The sequence below is a fragment of the Centropristis striata genome, chromosome 6 (assembly GCF_030273125.1).
Source record: "Centropristis striata isolate RG_2023a ecotype Rhode Island chromosome 6, C.striata_1.0, whole genome shotgun sequence".
Lineage (NCBI taxonomy): Eukaryota > Metazoa > Chordata > Actinopteri > Perciformes > Serranidae > Centropristis > Centropristis striata.
In genome coordinates this window covers 6,051,877-6,071,532 of record NC_081522.1, presented here as the reverse complement: position 1 = coordinate 6,071,532, position 19,656 = coordinate 6,051,877, and the positions used below count along the sequence as shown (strand labels likewise).

Genomic DNA, 19,656 nt, shown 5'->3' with positions numbered 1-19,656 from the left:
TGGGAAGGAAAGTGGAGCTGACGGCCGCTGATGGCAGACTGCTCAATTTGACGAATATCCTCGATTAATGAGCAGCCTAAAGAAAGAGAAATAAAGGGGAGTGATGCTGCTTCACGGAGCTAATGCCAGCGGGCTGTGAAGAGGAGGAACATATGCCGGCGTCATCGCTGCTCTCCTGCGACCGGCCGCTCACAGCAGAGAAGTGGGATACTGTGTCAATGGACCGCGGCGTTTTTATTTTATTTTCCAAGGGAGCCGAATAAAGTAGCGACGGATTATATCCCCGCTGTGGATGGGTGGGGGGCGACTGCGCTCCCGCATTCGGTATCGTGTGAAGTTTCTCGAGATTTCTGTCGAAGACGCCGTCAAAGATGTCGACCAGCAGTCCCGAAGCGGTGAAGAAATTGCTGGAGAACATGCAGACGGACCTGCGCTCTCTGTCCATGGAGTGCAAGAAGAAATTCCCCCCAGTCAAAGAGGTTAGTCGGCTAGTTAGCTCCACCGAGCCGTCGCCTTGCTGTTCAGCACCTTGACTCGTGTGTATGTCTGGATTTATATTCATCATAATATATATTTTTACATATTTTTTGCCGCCTTCCAAACACTGGGCCTCGACTCTTGTGGGATGTGGACACTGAGTTGTCCTCATACTGTACGGGTTAATCAAAAGTTGTGTCAGCTGCTGGGCCTTCAGCCGTTCAGTTAAAGCAGGGGGCTGATGACTGAAACAACTATAAATTAGTTAAAATAGACAACATGACCAAAAAATACACTGAATTACCATAAAAGACACAACATTTTGTAAAAAAAAAAAAAGACACAAAATGATCAAAAAAGACACAAAATGACCAAAAAAGACACAAAATGACAGCTAAAAAACGAATTTACTTAAAGAAGAAACAAAATGACCAAAAAAAGACACAGAATTACCAAAGAAAAGACACAAAATGATTTTAAAAAGACCGAAAAATTACCAAAAAAAGACACACGATTATGTTAAAAAAGACACAAAATTATGTAAAAAAAGACACAAAATGACAGATAAAAAAATAAATTACTTAAAGAAGAAACAAATTGACCAAAAAAGGACACAGAATTACCAAAGAAAAGACACAAAATGATTTTAAAAAGACACAAAATGACCAAAAAAAGACACAATTATCAAAAAAGACACAAAATTATGTAAAAAAAGACACAAAATGATCAAAAAAGACACATAATGACCAAAAAAGACACAAAATGACAGATAAAAAACTAAATTACTTAAAGAAGAAACAAAATGACCAAAAAAAGACACAGAATTACCAAAGAAAAGACACAAAATGATTTTAAAAAGACACAAAATTACCAAAAAAAGACAATTATCATAAAAAGACACAAAATTATAAAAAAAAGACACAAAATTATTTAAAAAAAGACACAAAATTACCAAAAAAAGTAATTAAAGGGACCCTCCACACACAACACGGTAAAGTGCCATTCGTATAAAACTCACATTAAACTCTCATATCAAAATATCGTCACAAGGGCTGCAATTGGGCCGCGAGTTTGAGACCCATGAGTTAAAGCTATATGTAGACATTTAAAATTTTGGTTAATGTGATGAATATGACGCATTCATTTGTTGAATATTGTTGTGTTTCTGCTTCTTTGAAGTTGTAGTTTACACAATATTTTTATTCCCAACTTGGCAATCACCTAGTATTGCAAGAGAGTGGTGCTGTAGTCATATTTTTTGTTTCGTATTAGGGCTGCCATATATGATTATTTTGTCGATTAAATCCGCTGATTAATCATTTGGTCCATAAAATGTCAGAAAGTACCGAAAATGTTCATTAAATACAAGAGATGTCCATATTTGAAAGGCTGAAAACAGTATTTTTTTCTGCCATTTTTGCACGAAAAGTTACACATTGATTATGAAAATCGTGCTGTGGTATGTAAAACGTAAATAAAACATCATGCATCAGAATTCCCAGTTTATATTTACAAAAAAAAAAATAGAGTTTATTAGTTTAAAAATAAGGTGTATTGTCTTTGGAGAGTTTTTAATTTAATATATATGTAAAAAGGATAAGCAAATTATAGCTTTATGTTTATTTACATTTAAAATGATGTCCAAACCTTTTTGGAATGCAAGTTGTATTTTTGTGTCGACTGACTAAATATTGCAGCTCTTTTCAGTAGGCTACATATCAACCATATATGATTTTTTTTGTGAAGTGTCAATTCATACACACACACTTCCTCAGATGTGCACCATAAGGAATGATCCGTAATAAGTCTGGACATGTTGCTCTCATTTTCTAGTGCTTTAAGCAACTTAACACATTTCCATTCATCCCTGTTATATGGAGGTGGCTGCAGAAATTAGAGATGGATATGTGAAACCAACACAATCAGCTTGGCTAGATACATACCATGAGTGAGGAAATATTTGTGAGAACCAGCTGCTCTGGCTTTAATTCCAAGGCAGTAGTGTATTTATTATCAAGTGAGCTATTTTCAGCAAAGTCAGCTAAGTTTTGTTTTGGAAATGTGTCAAAGAAGCTTTCTGTCTGTCCAGGTAGGATCTCACATATAAAGTTGATTTCACAACAACCTTGCCACTGTTGACACAACCAAGTTAAATTTGTGTAAGGCTTTTTAAAACGATTCCTTGGAATGACTTACTGTTTGTGACTGCTGACTGACTTCGTTGTGTAGCTGTGTTGGTGACATCATGGCTGGGTTTAAAAACAGAACAAGGAGGTGCAATGTCAGGGCCTTTTACAGTGTAACTGTATTGTCAGATTCACACATAGAAGTCATCAAGCCTGCTTTTATGACGCCATTTTATCCCAAACTACACTACCCTCTTTATTATGCGATCTGCATTCAGCAGTCAACAAGGGTCAGTCAGAGATGATTTGCATCTGAAATGTCTTGCAGTTTCTTTTGAATCTTAAGTTAATGTATAAAAGACTTTACAGAAGAAGCAACATAGAATCACAGATGGGTGACAGATTAAAGGACCTGAACAAATGGGTAGAGAATTATAATGATTGGAGACAAGATGCAAACAAGTGTATTCATTACACTTTTAAGCAACTTACATGCTTTGTGGCCTTCATATTAGCCTGGAAACCAGACAAACTCATTTGTATTTGCTCTGGCAGATGAGTCTGGTCACTCTTCCAATCAGACTGATTTCCAGACGCCTCACCCTCACCCTCACCGGGCCAATCAGCAGGTTTGATAGGATGACTAACCTCAGATCAAACTGTCAAACTAGGCCGCGCTGATCAAATGATCAAATATGTATCAAGAATCTGTTACTGCGTTGCCTATCTGTCCTTCTTGAAAACTCCAACTTCATGTGTCACTCAGTGCTATGTCACATGTTTCGTTGCTGTAATTGGTTGTGTTGTCACATTTCATTGCTCTGATTGTTTGGGGTGTCACGTTTGGTTGATCTGATTGTTTGGGGTGTCACATTTTGTTGTTACGATTGGTTGGGGGTCACGTTTGGTTGACCTGATTGGTTGGGGTGTCACGTTTGGTTGATCTGATTGGTTGGGGTGTCACGTTTTGTTGTTACGATTGGTTGGGGGTCACGTTTGGTTGATCTGATTGGTTGGGGGTCACGTTTGGTTGATCTGATTGGTTGGGTTGTCACATTTTGTTGTTACGATTGGTTGGGGGTCACGTTTGGTTGATCTGATTGGTTGGGGTGACACATTTCCTTGCTCTGATTGGTTTATTTCGGGACATTTTTGTCTGTACCTGTCGATAATGCTCCATGAAAATAAAAATAAACAGACTAATATGCATTAGCGAGTTAATCCGGCGATTTCAGGCTTTCTTTATTCTATAATGAAACATTTTTATCCTGATGGGAGTGGTCGCTTTCAAGATGAAAATGCTCCCATCTGCAGGGCACAAGGAGTCACTGAATGGCTCGATGAGTATGACGATAATGTGAATTATATTGTAAAGCCTACGCCGTAACCACATATCAACCCAACTGAACGCCGAAAGGAGATTTTGGGCTGCTGTGTTAAACACCAAATAAGGGATATCTTATGGAAGAATGGTGATTCAACCCCTCCAGTAGAATCAATGTCAAAGCACATTGAACCTGTTCTGGCAGCACATAGTGGCCCAACACCGATTTATATTGGTTTTTCCTTTAATTTATTACCCATCTGTAGCAGGTTCGTGACATACAAAATTGGATGAACACAACCTCCATTTACTCCCCTTCATGCTTTAACCAAAAGCATTTCCTAACTGTGTAGCCATACAGATACATAGCTTTTTAAAAAAAAATCACACACAGAGAGCAGCCAGTGTGTCCAAATGTTATGTGATTCAACTGACACCATCTCAGTCAAAGCCTCTTTACCTTAATTCCCTGTAATTCCCAGGTAAAGCAAGCTCACTGTTTGCTGGCATATGTAACTGTGGTCACTCAGGTCATTAGATGAAATGCTGCACTGTGTGTGTGCCTTTTGAGGCCATGGAATTATTCGCCATCAGGGCAATACATATCAGGCTACGCCAGCTTAGTTTGTTTTCCCTCAGGTCACACCTTGGTTCATGACAACATTACAATGAGGAAGAGAAACAGTTCCTTTGTGTTTCTTTCTCTGCGTAGCATCCATCTGGTCTCACAGCTCAGGCTGCTCGCTGGCCCTTGCCTAGGGGCCTCATGAAGCATCTCCTTCACTATTGATTTATCACCACCCATGTTTCCTGGTCCTTATCAACATCTTTCCCCCAGGGCTCGCAGCAGTACAGAGAGCCACTTTGGTGTCCCCCAACAAGATGAGCTCACTCACGCTCCGGTTGACAGTGTTGTGATTGAAACAACCTTTTCCAATTTGAGCCGTCATGGTTACATTTGTTGGGATGTTACTTTGCTACAAACAAGCTGGGTACCAGTGATCCTTGTTGTGTAAATTCAGATCATTTGTGTGCCTGTTAAAGGACACAAATGTAATCCTCACTCTATCTAATCTTAGAATGTCATATCCTTTTTAAAAATGTCACTTTATTTAACAGAGCTCCAGACTCTGGCTACAGAAATTGGCTTCTTAGACATTTTTAATGCATTATTGTCATGTTTGTTCGTACAGTATCCACACTTAATACCCAAACATTGTATCCTCATAGCAGAAGATGAATGAGGAAGCTCTGTCCTCATTCCCAGCCCATCTACATTCCAGTTCCTCCCCCATTTCCCAATCCATCTCCCACAGAGACATTGCACCACAGCCAGCGGTTTCTCTGGGTTAAGAGGAGCCAAGAAGAGTCCCATTGATTTTTCTGCATCGTAGCATCACACTCACAACCTCTCTTTCATTGAATAGCAGTCAGTGAAACCACCAAGGCATTGCTGTTTGTTGTGTTCAGATTGCTTTTGGCTAGGTGAAAAAAAACAAAACAAAGCAGCCAGCCCTAGGTCCTCTCAGTGGATGAGTCAGGTGTCCTCAACTGCGTGAGGCCCACAGTGAAATGTGACTGCCTGCTTTGGGAAATCCTGCACACTTAATGAAAGCATTATGGGCAACCTTTGTATAGCTCGCTTAGCACAACTCATTTGCTGCACAGGTCATGTACGCTGTGCAGAGACAGAGTAATAAGCAACATGGAGGGAGGATTTGGTGAACTGGTACTCTTGCACTGAAACTCTGACTGAATAAGCCCTTTTTCATATTATGCTAAATCAGATCCAGACAAAAAACTGCTGAGTTTATATACCCACAGCCTGTTTCTAACCAAGTCAGGCTGAGATGAGCTTCACTAATGTTGCTTTTCAAAGCAATGAGCTGGCGCTCAGACATGGGTCAGTTCCGCTTTGAGGATCTCCACACAAAAAAGGCCCTGGAGAAGAACTGAGAGTACTGGGCACTTTCTGATACAGCCTGGTTCTGAAAGTGTTTTTTTTTACTGCAGAAACAAAAACAGTGTTTAATGCCCTGATATTTTAAAATTGACTTTGTCCAGGTCTGTATATGGTTTATACTAGTCCAGCCACAGTGTTTTTGCTCAATTGTTTGCATCCAATGAATTAAAAAATATTAGCATGAAAAATACTAATATGATAAATATACTGTACATCATTACAGCGTGAAATCAGATCACCTAAATGATAATAATGTCATACTAGATTTAAGGTATGCCTGTCACTAACCTTTCAAATGTAAAATCAATTGTGCTGGAATGTAACTAAGGCAGTTTTGAAAATTGGCATACAAATGTCCATTAGAAGATTTGGTTAGACAAGCTAGACACTGGTTTTATTTGAACATATTCCACTTTGAGGCTAATGTAATACCTGATTGTGGGGTACTTTTTCAGTACCCTGCAGGGCTCAATTTGCCTAGGTAAGCGGGATTAAAATGTCACATCTGGCCATTTAATCTACTAACTCACTTGCCTGATCAGGCAAATTGTAAAAAATTATTCAATACATACTTTTTTTCCCTGAACTGATGATGGAAGTAGCTAGTGAGTTAGTTAAGCTGTTGCATTTAATATGAATTATGACAATTGACTTTATTCATTCATTCATTCATTCATTACCATTAACCGCTTATCCGCAATCGGGTTGCGGGGGCTGGAGCCGATCCCAGCTGTCATTGGGTGAGAAGCGGGGTACACCCTGGACAGGACGCCAGACTATCGCAGGGCTACAATTGACTTTATTGTCATTTGATAATCACTTCTAAACAAAACAAATTGTTGTGGGTCGAGTAAAACCTGACTTTGTCTATTGTATTAAATGTATCTTCTGCAAAGCCCGTTTTCTGATTTGATGAAAAATGCTAAATTTAGCAAATTGGCATCACTGTTTATTGTGGTTTCCACACAAGTAGCCCCACAATAATTCTGCCTGAATAAACTTTTCTTAAATTACAAAGTTATGATTTATATCAAGAAATGTCCATACCAAACCATAAGTAAACAAATCGAAATAAGTTGAGCAAGCATGCACTGCCAACTTAATAGGATTTTGACACCCAATGCTACAGATTAATTTTGGACGGTACTGAATAAATGTTGATGTGTGATACCCAACTCCAGTGTTGAAGATGATTTTGGAAGTTCAGCTGGATTAAAGACTTTTGTTAGCAGTCAAGAAATACAGCAAATGTGAGGCCTGGACATCAAGCCATTGACTAAGAGTAAGTGGTTATGATGCTGTTGATTGCTAACAAACTAAAAGTCATTCTATCTTATTTGGAACTATTCTATCCAGCACAGTAGTCCTCTGGACAGCAGACAAAAGCTTCATGAACAGGCTTTAGCATTTCTAGAAAGACGGATGAAAGAAATCCTCCCTAAGATAAACCGTTAAATCACTGGGATGGAAACGTCTGCTTTCTGCTACAATGACATCACCGGGTCAGTGGTATTTCCTTCTACATGGTGGTGACATGGTGGTGACTTCATAATGCTGCTGACAGTTTTCAGAGAGAAGTAACATTTTCCCTTTGCAACAGAAAGCTTAAACAGCACTTTCTATGAGGAAGTAGGAGGTAAGATGCATCACTATTTTCATCCTTGGACTCCAACAAGCAGGCCATTATGAAAAAGACTTTCACTGTAGAGACTGACAAGGTTTTGTGCACAAAAGTGCTACCCATTTCCACATACTGGGATTTGTTGTCATTGGTTTGCAGATGGAGCACATGGGTCCACTCGAGGCTGAACAAAGGAAACCCACACAATGTGCTCCTAATTAGAGGCACTTATTGGTTTACTGGTTCTATTTGACTGACTCACAGATTCTGCAACAGCGGCAAGAAAACGTCTTTTTAAGGAGTTGTACAGTAGACAGATGAGATTATAAAAAACGTTGTTTTTCAAGACCTGCTTTTGTGTCATCATCATCATCAGCTTGCTGTTGAACTGCCTCTATAACAATCACTGTTATCATTTTAAGGGAACATTTGTTGACTTTATGTGGATGTCCAACCAGTGCCGATTTGTGAATGTAGACTATTGAAGCAATATTTACTGAAAGAGCTAATTTCTCTGTCAATTTATCACTCTGTAGTTCCTCCGGGCCTCCAGCTACATCACTGTCAAGTCAAATAATGGAATCTGGAAGAACAACAGATTTTGTTGCTAGGCCCCAAACACAGAAATGCACAAATCAGCAATAACTGCATGTATTTTTTTACGCAATATAGCGTATACAGATAGAGATAATGTTGAAAATCTGCAAATGATGTGGACCAAATATTTACTAAATGGCTTCTATACTTCCTCAATTAAATCACCCGATCAATGTGGTCTCGTTTTTGGGGAAGTCTGGCCTTTTAATAACTTGTGAACTGCGATAACATGCTCATCTCTCTCACTGTCCTTGGGCCACAGGCTGCAGAATATTTTATCTATCTATATATCTGACTCATTTCAGTGGACTTGATTGATAGCTGTAGTGTGAGCTGTTAGGTTTTGTGGCTGTGGAAGCGTCACAAGGTTCCCAGGTGTGAAAACATCTGAAAACCAGAAGCTACTGGAGCACAACTCATCTTCAGCTGTTGTTGAATTGTTGCCAGTGACTCTGTCTTCGTTTTTATCATTGAGCGATGAAATGTTTTGTCTGAGAGAAATGCCCGTCAGATATTCTCAGCCCCGAAAATCTTTTAAATGCCTTGTTTCATATGCACAGTGTGAATATGAGATATACAAATGAGATAAAAACTGATAAATGCAACACATTCGTATAGTTTTAGATTATAGCATTTTCCTTGATAAGTGACTTGAATGAGCAGTTGATTATAAATTGTTGAGTATAATTATCCGTCAGTGATCAGTTGACTAAAGCAAACTCAGCACAGCTGTAACTTAGCTCTAGATTAAAATAAGGAATATAAAGACAGTGAAAACATTACACAGAGTAGGGCTGGGTGATAAGACCTCAAATCAATATCACCATTAATTGAACATTTTACCTCAATTACGATTAATGAGCAATATTTTTGTTTTTGTTTTTTGCCCTTGTAGTTCACTGACATGCTCTGTGCTGTTATTATGTCCAACTATTAAAGCTGGGATATGTTTTCTAATAAAAACATGCATATCTTTGTGATTTTAAGGAAATTAAGAAATACCACACAGATTAACTATTGTGTGGTTATTTTTTCAATATTTGGAACTGGAATTTAAAAAAATGCTTTAAATGAAAACGTCACATTTTAGTTTCAAAGTAGAAATGAACTTCTCTCTAACACAGTAGAAAATAAATGACGTTGCTCAGTTGGCTCTGTGTTTGACTTCTCCATGTTGCAGATTGGAAATAATCTTCATGGGCAAGATTACTTCAGTTAGAGGTTCTGAATATTGGTTTCTATTCATTTTCAATTAATTGCCCAGCCCTAATGCAGGCTTTTGTTATAAAGCTGTTTGATTCTTTAAAAAAACCCTCACAACTGCCCCAGACTTGTCTTTTCAGTTATCCTTCATAGCTCCAGTATATTATGCTCTGTGCCTCTGGGAATATCAAAAGTAGCCACAGCTTGGTTTTATTAAGTATTTGCGACAAAAAAAAAAGTTCTCTGTGTTCTCCCTGTTGCTCCAAAGACCTGTGGCTCCTTGAGGAACAAAGGAGTAGCATTTTTTTGAAGATTAACTTTTGAAGGAGCTGTCTGGTAATAGGCCAACTCCGTTTGTATTAACAGCCCAACCCACTCACCAGTGCTTGCTTTTTACAAACTCTTCAGCAAGTTATGAAATGTTGATTGTCGCTTGACCTTGTGGCTGTTCAAGTGACATGTTCAAGTGATACAGTCATGTTGCTGGCTGAATACTGTTTTTCAGCCTGTCTGACGTAAAGGGCAATGGCATTGATTCTCTGCCTCAATGTTTTTTAAATCCAAAGAAATTTGACTAACTCATCAGTACACTGAGCTTGAATAACGTACACACAGAGAATGTCTTGATAGAATGTTTTGCTGCCTAATAAGACATTTTTTCACAATTTCACCTTGAAATTATCGCTTGGTTGTCTTCTTTTCAATATTTGGGCTTGCTCATACAGTCTGTGGCTGCATATATTATGGGGTTATGAGGCTCATCCTCAGTGCATTTACATGCACAGTTTAATCGAGCTATGCTTAAAAATCGATATTGGACTTCTGTCCTTTTCCCAGTTTACATGCAACTGAGAAAATTGAATAACTGACAGGAACGTAAATGGACCTGCACTTATATAGCGCTTTTCTAGTCGCTTTGCAACCACTCAAAGCGCTTTACACTACAGACTGTGCTCATTCACCCTTTCACACTCACATTCATACTGGTGGCGGAGGCTACCCTAAACGGTCCCACCTGCCACCATTGGGAATTCATTCACACACCGATGAACACAGCATCGGGAGCAATTAGGGGTTCAGTATCTTGCTCAAGGATACTTCGACATGTAGGCTGCGACGGTCAGGGATCGAACCACCAACCCTTCGGTTGGGGCCAACCAACTCTACCAACTGAGCCACAGCCACCCCGTGTCGTCCTCCTCAACACTGGGTGGCGATATGCCTCGTTTCAGCGGGTTAATACGGCGCCCATTCCGGTTGACCTCAGTTCGACACTTCGTGCCGTCGCTACTGACCGGCGACCGGCTAATGTGACCGGCTCTCTTGGATGTTTTTGTTCCGATGTCATACCCCAGGGCGGGGCTGGAGCACGCGCACATGTGTTGTCTTGTCATACATTAGAGGTAGACAGATATATCAGCCAGCCGACATATCGGGTCGATTTTTTCGTTTTTTACTTGTATCGGCATCAGCCAATACCTGCATGCATTTGCCAACAATTAGCCCATTTCACTGAGCCAACACCAGGCAAGGCTCGGTGCAACATCTGCCATTCGCTGATGAGCTGCTGCTGATACCGGGAAAAAGAAAAACACATCAAATATGTGGATCATCTGAGGCGCCACCACCTCCAGGCCTATCACAACATACACATTGTTTGATATCAAACTGTTAATATGTTTTGTTTGTTTTGTTGTGTTACATTTGTTATCACTGTGTCATTTTTATCATGTAAATGGAGGGAGAAAAGGCAATATCGGCTTCAAGAATCGGCCCAAAAAAATCAGCAGCACATATCGGGGATCTGAAGGAAATAAATATGTCAGATAAGATTTCCTTTATTAGTCCCACAACAGGGACATTTCAAGTATTACAGCAGCAAAGTGGATAGCAAGATAGAGAGGAGCTTCAATAAATATAACAATAAATAGTAAACAATCAGTATCAACTATATATATATATATCCAAGGTATTAACAATTAAACAAGTAGCAATATAGAAAAAGTATTAACAATTTAAACAAAAAGAACAGAGTCAACAGTTGAAGATGCAACCATTGCACGTAGAATATTGCACATATAAATTAAATGAAAAAAGTAACTTGAATATGAAATATTGTGCAGTGATTGTCAATATTTGGTGTGGTCTGCTGGGATCAGTGCAGAACAGTAGTTATAGTCTGTCAATCTGCAGACTTTCATTGCAGTTTGTTTTTCACAACACACATTTGTATCTTTTAGACGTGTGATTTGCAGAATGAAAAGTGATGTTTCTTGTTACGGAAATGACAACAAAATGTCAGAGTGGGGGAAGACGATTTTGTAAAGGAAGAATTTGATTGAGAATAGGTTGAGAGAGAAGCAGTGATGGGGAAGAGGTTGGAGACATCTTCACAGGCTGGCCAAGAGAGTGAAAATAGGTGGAAAAAAACCTACAAATACTACAAAACGACTTATCCGCTTTCCCGGCCTTAATGGTAGAATAACGCAACATCGCTCCCGGTTTTAATGGTAGAAATGCGGAAATGCTTTCCCGGGTTAAATGGGTTAATGTTTTATGCAGGACTGTTTTATATTTGATATTAATTTTAAGGCTCTATTAATCATTTATGTTGATTTAAAGACCTTGTACAAGTAATTTCACCACTATCTTTCAAGCTTCTGTTTTCATCAATCTCTCACACGGACTGGCTCACATTTAGTCCGTCTCCATGTCGTCCACGTCTCCTGCTCTTACTCTCTCTTGACATTCCTCCTTCCCCCCCTTACCGTTTCACCCCTGCCAGACACCTCGCTAGGGAAATCACTTTCTCCTAGCACATCCTTCTCAAGTCGAAGCGTGTTTCTAACAGATTTACCCAGACTGTGTGTGTCTGTCTGCAGCCAGGCCTTCCTGTTTCTCCCCTTTGGCCATCATTACAAGAGGTTGTGTCTGCCACTGTGGTGGTGCTGCTGCACCATCAGCACCTTTTGATACACGTAACATTAAATGTTGACCTAACTGTCTCCCCTCTCTCTTTCTGCCTCCTAGGCTGCAGAGTCTGGCATTGTGAAGATTAAGACCATTGCTGCGAGGAATACAGACATACTGGCAGGTGAGTGAGAAAGAAAGCGGTAACCACTGTGTGCATTAATTCTCATAAATTCTCCCACAAAATCTATTTTGTTGAGTTATTTAGATTGAATCCGAACTTGTTAATGACATTATTCATGATTGCTTTGTTATTTTTCCTTTGTTGGATTTGGTTTACATGTGGAATGTTTCAGTTTTAATCATTAACTCTGCTATATTTTCTATTTTTTTTACAGTTTAATTTTGATTAATGGGCGTCATGTCAAGTCAAGTCAAGTCAAGTCAAAGTTTATTTATAGAGCACATTTAAAAAAACAACCTCAGTTGACCAAAGTGCTGTACAGTTATTAAAATAGAATACATCATACACAAATAGGTATAAATAAAAACAATAAAATACTAAAAACTGTAAAACAATAAAATAAAATAGAATAAAATAGTAATAAAAGCTCAATCCAAAACAGAGTTAGAGATAAAAAAGACAAATAAAAGGGTAAAAAAAGTAGAAAAGAAAGCCAAGGATTCTTGCCTAGCTGGGACTGAACGCCAAGGAGAATAAATAGGTTTTTAATAATGTTTTAAAGTGCTCAACAGACTGTGCAGCTCTGACCTGGAGAGGTAGGCTGTTATCTAATATGAATTAAAAAAATACCAGCAAGAAATAGTTTTCATGTTGTTATATTCACTTGATGCTGTTTTTTTGCCTACAAGAGACTTGACCTAGTTTTTTTTGTGTGACATTTTGTGATTCCTCCCAAAGTATATTGAATTTGTTATTTACCCAGTTCACTATTAGATAAAGCGGACCTGCATATAAAATGCGCATCCATCCGTTTTGTCTTTTATAAATTGCCAAGATTGATTCAATTGAGCTGACTAGACATCTGCATGTTTTGAATTCACTACAAAGCACTTTCAAATGTCATTTGAATACCTGAATAGGAAATTGTTTCTATGCTGTCTTGATCAACAGCGTTCAGCTTTTAGTAACATTTGCAGAGTTGACACATAGTCGGCATTTTCTGAGTTCCACCGTTGACCATCCAACTCCAGCTGCCCCTCTGCAAACTGTAAACTGTAAACTAAACAGGAGAGCCAATTTCTCTTTTGTTTCCAGAGTGGATTTGTTAGTTATTCACAGCAGAATAAGGACTGAATGGTGAAACCTGTCGTGCAGGTGTAAATCAGTGAAGAAACTAAATGCATTGAAGGTGAAAATGACTTCACTGCTGTGAATACGCAGCATGAATGCACCAAGGCCGCGCTTTAATTCCTTTTTTGTTTCTGTTTTTTTGTAATTAACCTTTTTTATATTCCACAGTTAAACACAGATCAAATACATCCTCAAACTGTTATTGTTAAAAGAAACTGGATTAACGCAATGATTGAGCTTTCTGTGTAACTTTAAATAACTATCCGGGGAAACTCCAGAGTGTCTTTTTTTGCTATTTTGTTTTGTAGTGTTGAATCTGTGGCTCGGTACAGTATTTGCTTTCCTCCCCTTCCTCTGCAGTACCAGTATTTGATATTGATATGGATTTTAATTAGCTTTAATTTGCATGCAAAAACCAGCATTAACCCATTTAGGCCTAAAACGCCTGGGAAAAATGCCTGGAAAACCTCTGGGCGATTTTGAAAGAACCCCCTAAAACCTGAAGTTTTTCTGGAAATTCAACAGAAGATTTTTCAGCCTCTGTAGCAGATAGAAATGAAATTCAAAAAGTATTTCAGAGCTGATACCCGTGGCTTTCATGAGAAGTTGAGTTTATTTGTCCAAACCAATAGTCCAACCAAATTCAATAAAGTTTTTTAATAAATCAACAAACTCAGCAAATGTTACATTTGACTGAATAAAAATCCTATGCATAATACTAATACATGCCCATTAGCAAGATGCAAACATTATATGACCATTGGAAGAAATAGACATAGTTGTCATTAGCCTACTGTAATAAAAAATAAAATAAAAAAATAATCATAATAATAATAATAATACATTTTATCTATATTGCACTTTTCAGGGTACTCATCAATGTATAAAGTAATATAAGACAAACAGTCATGATTTCTTATATCATCATCACAATCAATTAGTATTATTATTAATATTATTATTATCTCCAGATGGCCACAAATCTGTCTGTTCTTTGGTGAAAATATGTCGTCTAAAAACATATTCCTCATCCATAAATCCCGGTCGATTGGTTCCGAGGGTTCAAAGTCCGGATCAGCAATAATCAATCAATCAATCAATAAAATTTTTATTCAAGACTCAGGGTCCATAGGAGACAGATATTAAAAACAGGAACAATACAAATAAATAAATTACACAGCAGACAAAAATATGACAGAAACAGAAATAAAATCATCGGCGCTGTTCTCATCAAGATCGCTTCCGTCACTTACTGCTGAGCTCCTCCGCTATAGTCGTCTTTCGCCATGATTTCAAAGTTCTGGAAAAATCCCATGTTGCATTGCGACACTCCCACATGTATTCTATAAAAACTACAAATACTACAAAACGACGTATCCGCTTTCCCGGCCTTAATGGTAGAATAACGCAACATCGATCCCGGTTTTAATGGTAGAAATGCGGTAATGCTTTCCCGGGTTAAGTGGGTTAATGTTTTATGCAGGACTGTTTTATATTTGATATTAATTTTAAGGCTCTATTAATCATTTATGTTGATTTAAAGACCTTGTACATGTCATTTCACCACTATCTTTCAAGCATCTATCAAGATTAAAAAACAAACAAAAAAACCTTTAAACTTTTTATTTGTCCTCTTCCTGCAGCTCTGAAGGAGAACAGCTCAGAGGTTGTGCAGCCTTTTCTGATGGGCTGTGGCACCAAAGAGCCAAAGATCACCCAGCTGTGTCTGGCTGCCATCCAGAGGCTCATGTCCCATGAGGTGGTGTCTGAGGTGAGCACCTTGAACTAACCACACTCTGAATACTGAAATATAAGAAACATACTGGTATATGCATACAGTACACTAAAGCTTATGCTCAGAGATGATATGTGCACACCAAGGTTATAATAGTTTTGGATTTTTCATCAGTTTTAGTTTTAATTTCGTTGTGAATTTTTGTCTTCAAATTCAGTTAATTTTAGTTTTTTAGAGTGAATTTTCTAGTGTTAGTTTAGTTTTTATTTTTTTAAAATGCTTAGTTTTAGTTTAGTTGTTATTAGTTTTAGTGTTAGTTTTAGTTTTTTGTAATGGACAATGTGTTGGGTGCGTGATTCAAAGAGGTCATAATAAATGTTTCCTTTATTTCCTTTGGTTTATCCATCTCAGCCCCAATAAGGTTATTAACTCTTACAGTTATGGGTGTTTTGAATTTTGGTTCTAGTGTAAACATCCCAGTCTCAGTAAACATATTCACCATGTGTTGCATGTTCAAATAGAAACACTGAATTATGAATGAAAAAAGTTGACAAAAACGAAAACGAAGGACATTTTCGCTATAATTTTAGTTAGTTTTGTAACCACAAAATACAGATTCAGTTAGTTATCGTTTTTTTAAAAACTCTAGTTTTTATTTTTATTTCAGTTAACGAAAATGTTTTTTCAATTCTAGTTTTCGTTAACTATAATAACCTTGGTGCACACAAGACATCGAAATTAGCAATTATAAACCTAGTTAAAGAACAATATGACAAAATAATTTTCCAATCCAAACTTAAAATTGTGATGCTTCTCAGACAATGACTAGGGGGGAAATGTTCTAGATGACGCAGAGAGCACCCGGGGGAATGTTTTAATTATATGGGTACACTTTCTGTTTCAGAACACTGTTTCACTACAGCGGGATAAGGCTAATTTGGGAATAAAAAAAAGAATACGGGTCCAAAAAAAATCAGTCTCCACTATTCATTATCTATGCAGGAGCTCCAGAAATACATCAGAAGTTTGAGACTTCTGTGGTTTGTGGCTTTGAGAGAGAGCAGCTCATGTTCACAAATATTGATTGAACTTCCCTACAACATGAAAACAACATATTGGAATTCTTTACTTAGGTGGTAATCCCCTGTAATGAATGTTGGGTGATGACGTCTTGGTGTCAGCTCTAAAATCACAGCATCATCAAACAATAAAAACACAAAACAGGTTTTTTTTTCTCCACAAAATCCCTCAGGCTTCATTTCCTCCATCTTCTCCTGGTGGTTTTAACAAGTGGAGTGCTGCTCTTATATGGATTCATCACCTTGTCTCACTCTATGTCATTGAGTACCACAAGGCCATTAATATCCCTAAGGGTGCTAAATCAATACACACCTCCTTGTTTCTACATGTCATCGTATGAACAAGAGCGTAGAGAACATGTCGCCCCTGTGTGTTTGAGATCATGCCGTCACTATTTCAAATGATATGTATAGATACTCACATATTATGGTTTATCACATTTAATACAGACCTGTTAGTTCTCACCTTCCAATTCACTGAATACTGAATAAATGCATATTAATAAAGATCCCAATGCTCCTTAACATTTTATTTTTTGCCATTTTATCAGTGTGCACACACACTTGGAAAAATCAGAATTCACCTCCCACCTCAAGCACATCCTGCCTGAGGTATTCTAAGTGTAATTCATTCAGATCAATACAGGAATCAATGCGGCTCATCAATACCCAATTAAACAATGCAAATATTAGACCAGTTATCTATGAAGACTGGGTTACAGAGCTTGGTAAGGTGGCTACTTACGAACAATATTACAATTTAAAATGAGGGAAAAAAACGGCCTACATATTACAATAATGTATGTTGTTTTAAATGCTTTGAGAGTGGAGAGAGATCTATATTTACTTGTAGGGACTGTATTTATTTGTTTTTCTGCCTTCTCTCCTATTCATTACATATGTACATATATTTTTATCTTTTTTTCTTATCAATTTAAATTTTTCTTATTATTATTTTTCTTTCCTTTTCTTATTGTATTGTGTTATATTATTATTATTATTATTATTATTATTATTATTATTATTATTATTATTTATCTAATGACTATCCGGAATATATACTGTAAAGAAGATCATTTGTTTACGGAAGAAATTACAATAAAATATGTAAGTCACAAAAAACAGTTAATCTAAAAGTATAGCTGTCGATCAGTATGTTTACATGACACTTGAAAAAACGAATTATTACCTTAATCTGACTATAACTGGACAACTGAAGTGCATGTAAACGTGTTAGTCTAATTACTACTAACTAATGTTGGAGTTCTCCAGCTCTGATTAAGACACCCAGATAATGCGATTGGAATTCAATTTTCGAGACAATGCATGTGCCCCTGCTCCACATGCTCCACCCACCCACCCCCCACAATGGCATATGACCCCGGAACAAAATCATTCAAGAAAGCTGGTCGCATTTGCCAGTCAGTATCGACGGCACAAAGTGTTGAACCGAAGACAGGCTTCAGTTGTAGCCCTCCAACAGCAACCGGCGTTCTTGTCTGCCCCTCAAAATCACCATCCATCTTGTTGTTCTTGTTGTTGGAAAATGCCCGTTTCCCGCCTTTCTCCACTTGTTTATTATGACGTAATAGGTCGACTGGAGAGGGGGCTGTATTAATCCACTGAAACGAGGCATATCGCCACCCAGTGTTGAGGAGGAGGACACGTTCCTGTCAGTTATTTGATTTTCTCAGTTGCATGTAAACTGGGACAAGGACAGAAGTCCGATTAGATGCCAAAGTCGAATTTTAAGCATGGCTCGATTAAACTGTGCATTTAAAAGCAGTGACTGGCAGCTCCATATAAAAGGTGTCAGCCCCCCCTCGTCCCCAACGCTGCTCATTCTGTCCTGCAGGTTTTGTCCATCTTTCAGTCTCTCGGTATTACTCGGCTGCTGCAGTAGTTTCACATGATCAGTGTGTGCAATGGGACCTAAACAGCCCTGAGTTATTAGATGGAACAACGTATCCATCTTAGGAAATGGGTGACGGAAATAATTTCTCAAGCACAAATGTATTTTAATATAAGCTTCTGTGATGGGTAAAGAAGTTTTAAAATCCTTTAAATAACCCAGCTCAAGTCAGAGCTGGTTCAGAGCTTGCACCCTGCAGCAGTTGCAAAACTGCCTTGTTAATACACCGTTAAAGACTATTATTAATAAATGCTTATAAGGCCACCCCATGCTTTCTACATATTACTATAAGGCGTTAATGTACGGTAATTAGGCTGTGTAAACATGTGTTTTAAAGTCTCCGTCTGTGGTTTAAGAGTGGAAGTCCCCATACATTCCCAGGATAAAGCCTTGTTAAATAAACGTGACATGTAATTTAATCAGCTGTTATTTTCCTCTTTTCAGTCCATAATATGCACAGTTGGCTAGCAACTTATAATCATCACTGATTCATCTGTTAGTCGTTTTTCTGTGTAATGGATAAATTGTAACATATCAGAAAATAGTTTTAAAAAAAAGAGCCTGACAGATTTATTAGATGAAAGATATTATCAGCCAACAATATAGATCGATATTGGTGTATAAGCTGTCCAATATGAGCCGTTATGATGACCTTTTTTCACATCGGTTATCGATTCATTTTCCCCCTCTGAAATCAGTATTGGAATCGATCTCAAAAATCCCATATTGACCAGGCTATAAAATAAAATTAAAATTAAAAACAAGGCCCATCCCATTTTCCCGGGTCTCAATGTGACATCTTCACATTGCTTGATTTTTTATAATAACAGTCTCATGATATAAAGCATAAAATCCTCACATTTGAGAGGGTGGAACAAGCTGTTGTTTGTCAATTTTGTGTTAGAAATTACCATGATTATCAAAATTGTTTATTTATTTTGTGTCAACTGTCAACTAATCATTTCAACACTCATCCACGTCAGTCCGTACTGTTGCATATTTTCACACCTTAAAGATATTAACTGCAATTACCACAATTATAGCGCGGCCTCCTCGAGTGGGAGGTGGCTGAGTGTCTTGTTCAAGGGCAGCTCAACGTGAGAGTGTGAGGCAGAATATCTCAGCCTGTTGGCAGTTTTAGAAGACAGCATTTTGTCTTTGTTTGTTTCTTCTTCTTTTTCTGCCCTCTGACAAAGAAAGACTTTGAGTGGCTGTTATCGAACTGTTGCACCCAACAAATAACTTGAACTCCTCCTAGGACATCTAAGATACTTAACAAATCCTACAACACACGGACATTTTCTGTTCCGTTGAACATCGTATCGCCTCTATTTTCCTCTGCCAGCAGCGCTCCACCTCATCAGCAACTCTGAACTGCAGAGTTTTAAATGCCA

The 19,656-nt window shown here is 38.0% G+C and overlaps 1 protein-coding gene across 2 annotated transcripts in view; it reads left to right on the top strand.

Moving 5' to 3' along the window:
• Nucleotides 1-19,656, top strand: part of mon2 (MON2 homolog, regulator of endosome-to-Golgi trafficking) — a 61,132-nt gene continuing 41,476 nt past the window's right edge. For both annotated transcript variants that reach the window (XM_059334598.1, XM_059334597.1), the window contains exons 1-3: nt 1-479; nt 12,342-12,405; nt 15,180-15,307. In XM_059334598.1, coding sequence (XP_059190581.1) covers nt 372-479; nt 12,342-12,405; nt 15,180-15,307 — 300 coding nt within the window. In that variant the 5' untranslated portion in view covers nt 1-371. The remainder of the gene's footprint in view (nt 480-12,341; nt 12,406-15,179; nt 15,308-19,656) is intronic.